This window comes from Lolium rigidum, unplaced genomic scaffold (genome assembly GCF_022539505.1).
Source record: "Lolium rigidum isolate FL_2022 unplaced genomic scaffold, APGP_CSIRO_Lrig_0.1 contig_51398_1, whole genome shotgun sequence".
Lineage (NCBI taxonomy): Eukaryota > Viridiplantae > Streptophyta > Magnoliopsida > Poales > Poaceae > Lolium > Lolium rigidum.
Window position 1 is genome coordinate 39,406 of NW_025900827.1, and position 12,833 is coordinate 52,238.

General features: G+C 48.2%; 2 protein-coding genes and 2 non-coding genes across 4 annotated transcripts; 3 read left to right on the forward strand and 1 right to left on the reverse strand.

Annotated features, from left to right (window-relative positions):
- Window positions 1-255: 255 nt before the first annotated feature.
- On the forward strand, window positions 256-327 carry TRNAG-UCC. The gene has a single exon. It is a non-coding gene; the product is annotated as a tRNA-Gly (tRNA).
- Window positions 328-4,910: 4,583 nt separating this feature from the next.
- TRNAG-UCC lies at window positions 4,911-4,982 on the forward strand. Its single transcript has one exon. It is a non-coding gene; the product is annotated as a tRNA-Gly (tRNA).
- Window positions 4,983-5,578: 596 nt separating this feature from the next.
- On the forward strand, window positions 5,579-6,048 carry LOC124681666. The gene has a single exon (XM_047216529.1). It carries the CDS (start codon window positions 5,586-5,588, stop codon window positions 5,904-5,906), a length of 321 nt encoding a protein of 106 aa, XP_047072485.1. The 5' UTR covers window positions 5,579-5,585; the 3' UTR covers window positions 5,907-6,048.
- A 1,210-nt stretch (window positions 6,049-7,258) lies between these two features.
- LOC124681667 (adenylosuccinate lyase-like) lies at window positions 7,259-12,481 on the reverse strand. The gene is made up of 10 exons (XM_047216530.1): window positions 12,302-12,481; window positions 12,026-12,205; window positions 11,644-11,859; window positions 11,369-11,551; window positions 10,285-10,506; window positions 10,006-10,122; window positions 9,736-9,879; window positions 9,491-9,592; window positions 8,149-8,217; window positions 7,259-7,832 (listed from the first exon to the last, which is right to left on the reverse strand). Exons 1-10 carry the CDS (start codon window positions 12,464-12,466, stop codon window positions 7,599-7,601), a joined length of 1,632 nt encoding a protein of 543 aa, XP_047072486.1. The 5' UTR covers window positions 12,467-12,481; the 3' UTR covers window positions 7,259-7,598.
- Window positions 12,482-12,833: the final 352 nt, after the last annotated feature.

Consider the following 12,833-nt stretch of genomic DNA (forward strand, 5'->3'; position numbering starts at 1 on the left):
AGATCAGTCCCATATCTAGATTTTGAAATCATAGAGAGCTTGGTGCGTTCATTGTGAAACGCCACAAAAGGAAGCTCTCTACTTCTCTAGGGCTATTGTTGCTAAATGTGCATACCGCACACATCACCGCTACATCACGAGCATACTCGTGCGGTGGGTGTGCCTCACAAACAAACCTTCATCCATTGCTTCCGTGCTGAACCTTGATCCATTCTGTTCTTACTTATAAGCCGTTAAGAAGTGAACAAGCAATTAGCGTCTGTAGTCCAACGGTTAGGATAATTGCCTTCCAAGCAATAGACCCGGGTTCGACTCCCGGCAGACGCATATCTAAATCAACTTTAGGTGGACAACGGAAAATTCTTCTTTTTTATGCGGCAGGACGAAGAAGACGAGAACACCACCCCGCCGTACGCGCATGCGGGACGGCGGCAGCGTCGAAAATCACTTGCACATGGCGCGCTTCTTCGTGCCCTCGAGGCAGACCCAGCTTCCGCCGGGACGAAGAGAGGCGCTCCCCGGAGCCAATCCAGCCCCACCCTCCCCCTTTCGCGGTTGCCACGGTTAGCCGTACACGCAAACATGGCAGTGGATGCGACGGTGGCGGCGGTGCGGAGATAGGGTTTCAACTTGTATTGTTGTATCCGCCGCATCGACCGGTATATATAAATGTCGAGCGGTTGTGGACCTTGTTTTATTTTTACGGACTAGGTTGGGATTAAGGGATCTGGTCGATAGCCCGAACGAAGACTAAACTGTAAACCCGTCAACTTTAATTGTTTGAGCCTGGTTTACGAGATCTATTAGCGTTGCTCTAAATATGCATACCGCATTCCCCTCAGAATGGTGTATTTGATCGTGAAGTGTGTTAGGTCTGTTGGGTTCTCGGTGAAAGTGAATGGAGAGTTACAAGATCAATTCCAACCATCCCCTGGACTGAGACAGGGCGACCCCATGTCGCCATGTGGAGAAGGGCTCTCGGCACTACTGAAATTTTATGACACGGGTTATGTTGACCGTGGCATCAGGGTGTGCCACCGAGCGCCTTGGATAACACATCTCTTCTTCGTTGATGATAGCCTCATCTTCATCAATACAACAGTACAGAGTGCAGCACGATTGAATGAGATTCTCCATACATACAATCAGGCCTCTGGGCAACTAGTGAATCGAGCTAAGAGTTGTGTGTTTTTCTCAGCATGTACCTTGGATGAGGTCTGTAAAGCCATTAAAGCATAATTACATGTTGATGTAGAGGCTTTTAACGAGAAATATCTTGGGCTCCCAACAGCGGTAGGGAATCTGTCAAGCGAGGTTTTTGAATATATTGTTGATAATATGAAAGGCAGTATTAATGGTTGGGCAGAGAAGCTGATGTCTTTTGTTGCCAGAGAAACGTTGATTAAATCAGTTTTACAAGCCAAATCGATCTATAGCATGAGCCTTCAACTTGTCTAAAGGAACATGCAGCAAATTGATTTCGATCATGGCAAAATTCCGGTGGAATGGATGCTTAGATAAAAAAGTCCATGCATTGGCTTGCATGGGACAAAATTGCAGTGCGGAAAAGCCAAGGTGGCATGGGCTTTCGAGACATGGCTGCCTTCAACATTGCGCTGCTCGGAAAGCGGGGATGGAGGTTGATATCGCTCAAGTGCTATTGGCACGTTACTACCATAACAAAGAGTTCATGGAAGCCACGGCGCCAAGGACTACATCACGCACTTGGCGAGCCATTCTTGCAGGCCGCGAGGCTCTGTCAAAAGGCCTAATTAAGAGAGTAGGGACAGGAGAGTATTTCCGTCTGGGACGATAATTGGATCCCGACTTCTCATACACTACGGCCATTGTTTCGTTCACCTGGTGCCGAAGCTGTTAAAGTGTGTGAGCTAAGAGCCTCTTCACTCGTTGGCGCTCCCCACGGCGAAATCCGGACGAAACAACCGCCGGATTGGACGAAATTAAGTCGTGGGGAGTACCGTATTTTCAGTCGTCCACCCGGAGTTCGGCGGACATAGTTTAAATTAAAACAAAGCGTCGTCCCGCGCTACAAGTACGGCCAGTTGATCGGCAAAAGGAGCAAAAGGATCAGCCACAGATCGGCGATCGGAGGGAAATTACACGCAAACAGGCTCATCGGCAGTCCCGGTCGGCACGTCGGTGTCCGACGGACCAGTTTCCTCACACGCCGTGGCCGAAGCGGTTGCGGCAGTCGACGACGAAGCAGCGGCAGTCGACGACGAAGCAGCGGCAGTAGACGGCGAGGAAGCCGAGGTAGGAGCCGGCGGAGACGACGAAGGACTGGCCGGAGTGGCTCCGAGGATGTCGCTGCGGTGGCCCTGGTACCAATTCCTCGTCTCCTCGTCCATCAGTTCCATGTTGCCGCCGCCCATCAGGAACGCCAAGTCCGTGTTCCTCTTCTTCGCCGCCGCCGTCGTCTTCAGCGCAGGCGATCCGGACGCCTTGGTTGGCGAGCATCTCCCGCCACCTGCCGTCGAACTTGTCGTTCCTCCCGTCGGCGTGCGACCTCAAGTCGGCCACAGCTGCCGTCGCCCTCGCCTCCTCTTGCGTGAAGAACCCCTGGCTCGCGGCGGCGGCCATGAAGAACCCCGGGCTCGCAGCGGCGGCCATGGAGCCGGAGGTGATCATCTCGTGGATCTCCTCTTCGTTCGGCGCCGCCATCGCGCCGAACGGGAGCGGCCCTCGTCGCATGGCCGGCGAGGTGCCCTCGAACTGGCCGCCGCCGCCGACGTCAAGCTCGGGTGGCGACGGCGTGAACCTGGACGGTTGGACGTAGGCGCCCTCTTGGAACATGGCAGGCGGCGGCGGCGAGTACATCGAAGGGGAGAAGGACGACGGGGAACTGCTTGTACCTTGCGCCGGCCATTGGCCGGGGAACATGGCGCCGCCGCCGCTCATGGCCATGCTGATCTTCCTCGCTTGTTCGTCCTGGCCGCCGCCGCCGACCTCTTGGCGGCGGCTTTTTTCACCCTCTCCGCCCTGCCGTTTGTTTCCACCTCGCGCCGTTTCTCGTCCGCCGCCCACTCTGCGTTCGTCATGCCTGGCGGCCGCTCCTTCTTCGCCCACGGCTTCCTCGTCGTCGCCTTCGGCGGCATTGTGGTGGACGAGAAGACGAGGAGGAGAGCGTGGTGGACGAGAAGACGCCGCCGGAACTGGAACTGGAAGACGAGAAGGAGAATGGACAAATTCGGCGGGAGAGAATGGGGATATGCAAGCAAATTGGAGGGAATGGGGATATGCAAGCAAATTGGAGGGAAAATCGACAGGATTTGGTTTTCCTGTCGCCGACTACGCGGGTCCACACGACGTTTTGCGCCAAAATCTTTCGTCCGGAGTCCCCGAGCGGGCCCCGGGGGGCCGGGGATGGCGTGGGCTCGCCGGATGGATGAAGGGCTAAATCCGGACGAAAACGAGAAACCGGGGGCGCGACTGGGCCGAATTTCACCGTCCGGATGGGAAAAACGTCGCTCGGGTGCCTCGTCGGGGGACGAGTGGAGATGCTCTAATTAGTGCAACCACACGGCAGTGGGATATGCAGAAGCTAAAGGACAATTTTTGCCAAGTGGATATTGAACGGATTGTGCAAATCCCTTTAAGTTCAAGACTAGATGAAGATTGGATGGCCTAGAATTATGAAAAATCAGGTCTGTACACGGTCAAATCTGCCTACCGTATGCTTGTTTCTCAGCTGGGAGAGGAGCGACAAAGGGAAGGCATGTCATCTTCACAGGGCCACATGGACATGTGGAAACGGCTATGGAGTTTGAAGGTAGTACCGAAGGTGCGAGTTTTTTGGTGGTGGGTTATGCGAGGCATTGTGCCGGACTACTCAACCCTCACTCGGAGGCATGTTAGAGCTAACAGCACCTGCTCGGTTTGTAAAGCTACTTCAGAAACTTTGCTTCATGCTTTAACTGAATGTGCCCACGCCAAACTGTTCTGGTTAGAGGCGAGGGACATTCTAAATATCAAGCTACCCAAACTTCACCCAGTAACATGGGCAGCGGATATCTTAACTGAAGATTGGTGGTCAGCGGAGGACCAGGCCAAAGTAATCACGGTGATGTGGTCCATTTGGTTTTCAAGAAATAAATGGGTGCACGGTGGGAGCAGGGTTTTGATCCAGGTATCGCCATTAAGGCAGTACATGAGACGTTGACGGAGCTTGAGCTCCCTCAACCAAATAAGCTCCATCCATGGAAGCTACCAAGCTGAAAATGGCAGAGACCAGATGATGGCTATGTCAAAATCAATGTGGATGGTGCAATTAACAGCCAAGACCATGTGGCTGGCAGTGGTGGCGTGGCAAGGGACGACGCTGGTACATTCCGAGGTGCATGGTGCAAGCCCTATGCGGGTATCGTCAACCCATTGACAGCGGAGGCTTTGGCGCTACGTGATGCTGCCGTCTTTGCTCAAGCGCGCAATTTTAGTGGAATCATCATTGAAACTGATTGTTCAGGGCTTGTGTGTCCGTGGGAGTCTAGGAGGAGGAATCGTCCGGTGATTTCACCCCTGCTTGAAGAAACTAATGTCTTAGGTCTAGGTTTTGAGTTCTTTTCTGTTAGTTTTGCTCGGCGCTCGAACAATGCCTCGGCACATGCCTGTGCACGTTATGCGCGTCTGAATAATGTGTCTGGGTATTGGATCGAGGAGAGCCCGATATTCCTTCAAAACAGCCTTATTGCTGATTGCAATGGTGCTCTGATGAATTAATAAAGTCAAGGTATTCTCCAAAAAAAAAATGCATACCGCACGTATCATCGCTACATCAGGAGCGTACTCGTGCGGTGGGTGTGCCTCACGAATAAACCTTCATCCATTTCTTGTGTTCTGAACCTTAATCTATTATGTTACTGTTTAATTGTTAAGAAGTGAAAAATCAATTAGCGTCTGTAGTCCAACGGTTAGGATAATTGCCTTCCAAGCAATTGACCCGGGTTCGACTCCCGGCAGACGCATTTTTGAAAACAACCTTTTAAACGTTCTATGGACGTTTTGCTAAACAATGAAAAATTCTTCTATTTTATGAATACAATAATCTCTACTCCACTCTGCAATACCATAGCGAGGATAAATAGTTGTGTCGACTCGAGCTATATTTCCAGTGTCCAACTAGGATAAATAGTTGTGTCGAGTCGAGCTGAACTAGATATTTTTGGTGTGACCTGTTCTAATTCAGTGTGCAAAGTTGGTGTACAACGGCCGTTGTTGGCGTACGGTACGGTAGGCCCGCCGAAGCCAGAAGCAGGACCAAGAGCCACTGTACTATCAAAAGCTCGGCCACACGAAGCCTGGCCCAAAGTGACGACGCACACCAACCAGCCCAGTGAACATCGCTACTCCGCATCAGGCTGTCGCCCTCCCCGCCGGCCCACCACCACGTGATAACTTGATGAGACAAAGAAGACAACACGCCACGCACGCACGCACGAGAGCACGCAGCAAGTAACCGCAACACGTTACACTTCCACGCTAGCTCCACGGCTCCACGGCTCCAAAGTCCATACCCCATCAGCCTCAAACGAACGACCTCGAGCCCGCGACCGACCGACGCCTCCGCCATGGCGGGAAGGCTGGTGTCCATGCTCCGGTGGCCGCCGGACCTCGGCGGGCTGCCCAGCCAGCTGTCCGCGCTGCTGCCTTCGTCGCCGCCCATACCGTCGCCGTCGTCGTCGTCCTACTACGCGTTCCTCCAGGAGCGGCTGCAGTGGGACTGGGGCCCGGAGCAGCTCGGCGCGGCGGTGCGGCGGTGGCCCGAGCTGGTGCCGGACGTGCCCTTCGTCGTCGACGCCGTGCTCTGGGGCTTCATCACCGCCGTCGAGTCCGTCGCGCTCGTCTCGATGATGTGCTGCTTCTTCCTCTTCTGCGGCTGCACGCTGTGAGAGCCCGCACGAGCAAGACGGAGGATGCCATGCCACTAAGCTAGTACTAGTATGTATGGTTAGTTTTATTATTTGGGTTCTTTCTTTCTCGATATGCTTTGTTCATGATACGTTGATTCTGCTAAGATATTTGGCCATGGTATGTTAGTGGTAATTGTTATGCTCTGTGATTGGATTTTCCTGTCGGTGCTGCTGCATGGCGACGAGCTAGAATGGGGACGCATTTCGGTAATGAAGCGAGTTGGGGCTTTCTGAATCTGTCCGTGAGAACGGGGTGATTCTAATTGGGCAAAATATCCGTATTCTTATCATCCTAGTCAAGCAGTTGACACATAATTTTCTTGTTTCATCTGGAGGAGTATTTGTTTATGTTTACTTGGTTAGTGGCTGTAGGTTTGCAGTACACTTTTGTAAGTCTGACAGTTGGCTCAGTTTGCATTTCTCTGAAACATCCTAGTACTTCATACTCTTCGTGGTCAGATCTAGAATCCTTGTAGTTCTAGTATTCCACCTAAAACCAGGTCAATCTTGCAGTTGTACTACTACTGCTGTAGCATGCCTGCGTCCTCTCCTCTGTCTATCAGCAATGTATCCGCTGACACGAGTCTGAAGCCCAACACTGTTGCCTCTTTACCTCAGAATCTTAGATACACAAGTTATTTTCTTCGTGAAAATTGGAATTGCATGGCATATGATCGATGTTAGCATATGCTTACGGATCCGGGATCCAACCCCTACTAGTATTCTCTGTCGAGGAACTGTGCCTCGAGCGATAGCTCAACAGCAGACCGACGCTAACCCCACACAGGCTGCCAAAATCACCAGCCAAGTCACTAGCGCAGCAGTTCCTGTCGACTAGCTAGTCATGTGCATCAGCAGCGTGTCACGGTCAAGGTTGTCGCCCGCTAGAACTGAGACAGACACGCTCACACAGACGCCGGGTTCTCGTTTCCCCACATCCACAGCCGACAAGGATGTTGCCTGCAAGCAAAATATTACCCGGAGAATCAACCTCGTCCGTCTTTTCACGTGGCTGGATAAGGATGAAAATTGGTTTCATTTCATTAGACCTCTTTTTTATGTCGCTGTCACACATCATTATCTTGCAAACAAATCACAGTACGGTGGAACTTTTCGAAACGGATCCAGCACGAGACCCACGAGGGCGGGACAAACAAACGCTGGCAAATGCACCATCAGGTGGGTGAGAATGGTCATTGTGTACACAAATCAAGAGCTTGTAACCCCCTCTGACTTCTCGCAATAAAAAAAATCTGAATTCTCAGATGATCTAGAATGGTTTATTTCCTTCTTTACCCAGGACTCCCAACTCAAATCCATAGAATTAGTACTATTCGAAATCAACTTATTTGGCCATCCAAACTTTGTCAAACTAAAGATAGGCAAAGTTTGACCGTTTCTAGCCACTGTTTGCTCAGTCGAATATTTGCGGCACCCCCCACTATGTCATACACAAAACTGTGGAAAAATGTGTGACAAAATGGAGCTCCGCACAGCAAAAATGAATACTGATTGTACAATCCCGTAGACCGCATGCCACATGCCCTCAGAAGCTTTTTAATGAGGACAAGATATTACTGTGACACAATCTTTTAAGACTAGGCCATGTGAAGTTCACCTCGAAATTCTCCATGTTATTCTTGTCACCCTTGTCGAAAAAGGGATGGAAGCTCACTCGATCTTAAACCCAGATTCTAGATCGACCACATTCACAATATCTCTAGCAAGCTTTTCCGCCTCTCCAATGTACGTGTGTGGTGTTAACTCCAAAAGACTTGATCGCACATCCTCTGGTAGATCTAGACTTTCAATGAATCGGCGTATGCTTTCTTTGGTCACAGCCTGACCCCTAGTCATTTCCTTCAGCTTCTCATAAGGTTCAGGGATCCCATACCTTCGCATCACCTACAAAGAAGGTTAATGGTGAAAATATGATTTGCCTAATGTGAAAAAATAAGAATAGTCCAAGACCCCAGAATACCACCGCATACTTAAATAATTAGTATAGTGATGCCTTGCCTAAGGGAATATGGACGCACGATCACACAATAAGCATCTAGCCTAGTTGCTTTTTGACAAGGTAAAGTGTCTCCGGAGCCATACAAACTTCATAAATATACAAGTCTACTTTTGACAAAGTCACTTTTTGAGACCACTTGAGCAAGACCAACCAAAAATCAAACTGAAGGGAGAATGAACAGAGTAAAGCAGGAGATCTTACTGTCTGTATTGCCTCTGCAAGGACCTCCCATGTTTGGTCCAAGTCTTCATCCAAACGGACTCTGTTCACCTGTACCACAACCAATTGAATGATTGATAAAACAATGAACCAAAGAGGCAGCAGACATAAATAACCTAGTTACCTGAGATCACTCATAATTACAAATGATATAACATTCCCACGAGAGGGTCTAAATGCAGTAAACAAGAATTATCAGTTAATCTTGGACCCAACTTTGGGTGCAACTAGTAATCATAAAAGTTGGGTTATCTCCTAGCAACGAATAACAGTTTTTAGTCAGTCCAAAAACACTGATAGGACAGGGTTTTCAGATACAGAAAAAAATTGAATATTATTATTATCGACAAAGTTCCCAGCGGTGTATGCATTGCTGAGGAATGGGAGGCAATACTATTAGTGGAGGAGGGAGGCAGAGAGGAGGAATGGGAGGCGTTAGCATTGCTGAGGAAGAAGACCTCTGGGGCAGCCATCACCGATACAGCGAGGCGGATACGGTGATACTGATATGGCAACACGGGAAACAGCAATTTCTAGAAATAGCAATACGGAAATTATACATATAAAAATTGATAAAATGCCATGTGATTTAGACAAAGAATAATTGAATGCTATGAAAAATCTGTCTGTCCCCTTTGTTGCCTCCATGTCTGTTTTAAGTCCTCGATGGCCGAACGATCATCTCATCAATTTCCCCAATCATTATACTGCCCCATTTGTGCTTGCAAAATACATCAATGGCATCAACGCCCAGCACCAGCAGCAAGCAACACCACACAGGACAGCCTGGCAGGAAGCAAGCACGCACACCCAGCAGCAAGCAAGACCTGCAGTAACGGCCACGGTGCGCTCAGTTGCTCCTGATCCGCTGTGATGGTCAATCGTCCGAATAGATAGAGAGTGCACAGGTTATTAGGGTTAGTAGTGAGCTTTGGTTGGGCTTCCCGTGTCTCAGACATGTCGACAAAGTTCCCAGCGGTGTATTGGCATTTTCTTTCTTTCTTTTTAAATAGGAAAACATGATACTCCTGGGATACGTGTATCGCCCGAGTATCGGCATTTTTATCTTTCTTTTTAAATCGGAAAATATGATACTCCTGGGATACGCGTATCGTCCAAGTATCGGGAGTATCGGAGTATCAGCGGAGTATTGTACCCCGACACGGTGGAGTTTGAAGTATCGGTGCTTCGTAGGCAGCACTAGGGCGCAACGGGGCGCTGGCATAGATATATAAGTTATAAACATACAATTATGGTACAATAATTACATTGAAACCTCGAGGCACAATATAAGGATCTAAAGGACAAGTTATAGTCCACATACCTGGAGCTTCTGGATTCCCTGAATTGTGGCTTTGTAAGCCAAGAGTGAGTGTCCTAATCCAACACCCAAGTTTCTCAAAACAGTTGAATCTGTGAGATCACGCTGGCATTGACGTAACATGGCACTTCATTAGTTGAAAATATCAATAGAATATACACAAAAGGATTAAGTTGTTGTCTTGCATGATATTAGGCGTACAAGTAAACATAATTAGAAGTGGAAGTTTAGGTGAGTGACAACATTACCTGCAATCTTGATATTGGTAGCTTCATGCTTAAAGTATGCAACAGACCATTAGACACACTAAAATTGCCTTCACTGTTTTCAAAATTGATTGGGTTGATCTTGTGAGGCATGGTGGAGGATCCAACTTCACCAGCCTTCGGTATCTGAAACAATATGGAGGAATGCACCATAGGTTGTAAACTTGTAATGCAGGCAGCAAGTCAATAAGTCTAGGTTATTTCATGTTGTGCTTAGAGTAATTCTTTGATGACAGTACACTATAACTCTACCTGCTTGAAGTAGCCTTCTGATATATAAGCCCACATATCTCTGTCAAAATCAGTCAAGACAATGTTGAACTGGACAAATAGATTGAAGAGCTTTGCGATATAATCATGAGGTTCGATCTGTAAAGAGGACAAATACTCCATCAGAACAAACAGTTGATAGATGCAAATAGCAGCAAGAACAGTCTAAGACAAGTCATATCTCGAAATGAAAAAATGCTGTCCAGGACGTGAAAAAAGTATTAGGAACAACCAAGTGACTGAAAAAATAATATACATCACCTGGGTAACATAAGGATTGAACTGCAAACCTAAGGATCTGACAAACTCTTCTGTCATCTTAGGCCAGTCAATTTCCGGATACGCAACTACATCAGCATTGTAATTTCCAACAGCTCCAGAAAATTTCCCTAGTATCTTGACATCAGAAAAACTCTTCCCGATATCATATAATCTGGCTACGAAATTCGCCATCTCTTTTCCCAGAGTTGTTGGTGATGCCGGCTACAGGTAGGAAGCTGGAATTTGTAAGCTAGCATCCCAGGCATATCAGCAACAAACAGCTAGATATTACTCGAAGTCTATGACAGAAAAAATAAACACGCCATGCCAATCAACAATGTTTTTATTACATTGGATTACATTTAGACTATTTGGTGATGCCGGCTACAAGTAGGAAGCGGGAATTTGTAAGCTAGCATTCCAGGCATATCAGCAACAAACAGCTAGATATTACTCAAAGTCTACGTCTATGACAGAAAAAATAAAAGCGCCATGCCAATCAACAATGTTTTAATTACATTGGATTACATCTAGACTATTGTGCTGAACTCTGAAGTGCACCAATAGTGAAGAATGTCTTCCACCTTTATATTTTCAGGAAAGGTTTTACTAATAGAATATGGTAAAGAAAGAGGATATTTGACAAAAATAAATTAAAGTGAACATAAACAATTAAAAAAAAGTCAGGCCTGAAAACATTATTACTGCAGTACCTTTTTTATTTCATATTTGGTGTTTTAAAATAACGCTAAATTTCTTGTCATCTTCTACCGCCTAGCAACTTGGGAGCAGCATACAATTTGCACAGTTCCATTCCTTGTATACAGTAGTTGTCATTCATGGTCTCATATTGCAGCAATGGCAAGAAAACACGAAAGGCCTAAAATAAATCTTCCTTAGCACACTATGCTATATGATAAGGCAGTGGAGAATCACATAGTTCAAATCCGATGCAAGACCAGCGTGAAATTACTCAAAAGGATTACAGCACATGAAGAAAAAACAAGTCAGATATTCACACACTAATACATGCCCAAGCATATACAAATGAAGATATTCAAAAGTTATAAGGTGGTGTCTATACCTGTCCATGAGTTCTAGACAACAAAGGGACATGCGCATTTTCCGTTGCCAAGGTACGTATTGCAATGCATACATCACACATCACAGGGAGCATAACTGTGTTTACCGCCTCTTTTAGAGCCAGTCCATATGCCAAGTTGTTGATATCTTCAGAAGTACACCCAAAATGGAAGAATTCCAAAACCTGGGAAAAAACAAGCTCGGAATGAGTGTTCACTTCAAAGCAAACTGCAAGTGAACACAGAGATGTCAAGGTATTTCTTCGGGTCGGCATACCTTTTCCACCTCTGGATTTGAGCTACATTTCTGCTTCAGATAGTACTCGACAGCCTTCACATCATGGTTGGTTATTTTCTCGATTTGTTTCACTTCTTTAGCATCGTCGATGCTAAAATCTCGGATAACCGCATCCAGGAAGAGCTGGGCCTCCTCGCTGAATGGTGGCACTTCCGTGACCTCGGGGATTTGTGAAAGTTTCAGCAACCATTTTACCTGCAGAACCAAAAACCACTTGAAATAAGTAACACTGGCCATCACCATGGCAGTAGTAAATCAATATTGTTTCCATGTTATCCACAATAACTCATGACTGCACAATCTGTGGTACTAGAAATCAAATAATGCACTCTCAATGGGTAAGCTATCCGAAGAGCCAAACCTCAACTAGGACGCGGTATCTGATGAGTCCGAACTCGCTGAAGAAGGGCATCAGGTCCTTGACAGATCTGAAGTAGCGCCCGTCGAGCGGCGACAGCGCCATCATACAGAAGGTGTCCAGGTCCGTCGCTTGCTCGAGCGCCTCCACCGACCTCGCCGCCCAATCCAGGGGAGCACTCATCTGCACAACACACGCACAGAGGCGCGTCTCGTAAGCAATCATCACAAGCTAAATAAACTGGGGCCGCGAGTATTTCGGGGAGGTATCCCTCGTCACCTCGACGTAATCTCCGGCCCCGGCTCCGGCGGCTGCAGAGCAGCGGAGGCGCCGCGGCGGCTGCGCGGTGGCGCCCGGGACGGCAGCTCTCGGGGCGGCTGCCGCGCGTGGGGCGGCGAGGAAGGCGGCGGTGGCCGGGGGCTTGAGAGACGGCGGCGCGGACATGGTCGGCGGCGGCGGTTAAAAACCCTAGGAGAGTGGAAGCGGGGAGGATTGGCGGGGTGTGGTGAGGGGATTAGGTAGCAAAGCAGCGGAAAGGGAAAGGGATCGTAGAAATAGTGGTAGGGGTTTAAAGGGAAGGGGGTTTTGGGACATGGCTTTCACCGCATTCTGACCCCGCCGGCGGGCCGTGCGATTCGGCCCTTTTTCGTGCGAAAGTACTCACAAGTCAATCATGAAGGGAATATTTTCGAATACTATGGACAGTTTTACGAGGAAGCGATTTTCGCAAAAATAATCGTTGGACCAAAGAATGCATAAAATTACCCAAACGCTAAAAAGTGCACGGTGGCCGTTTTGTCTTGGCGAGCCA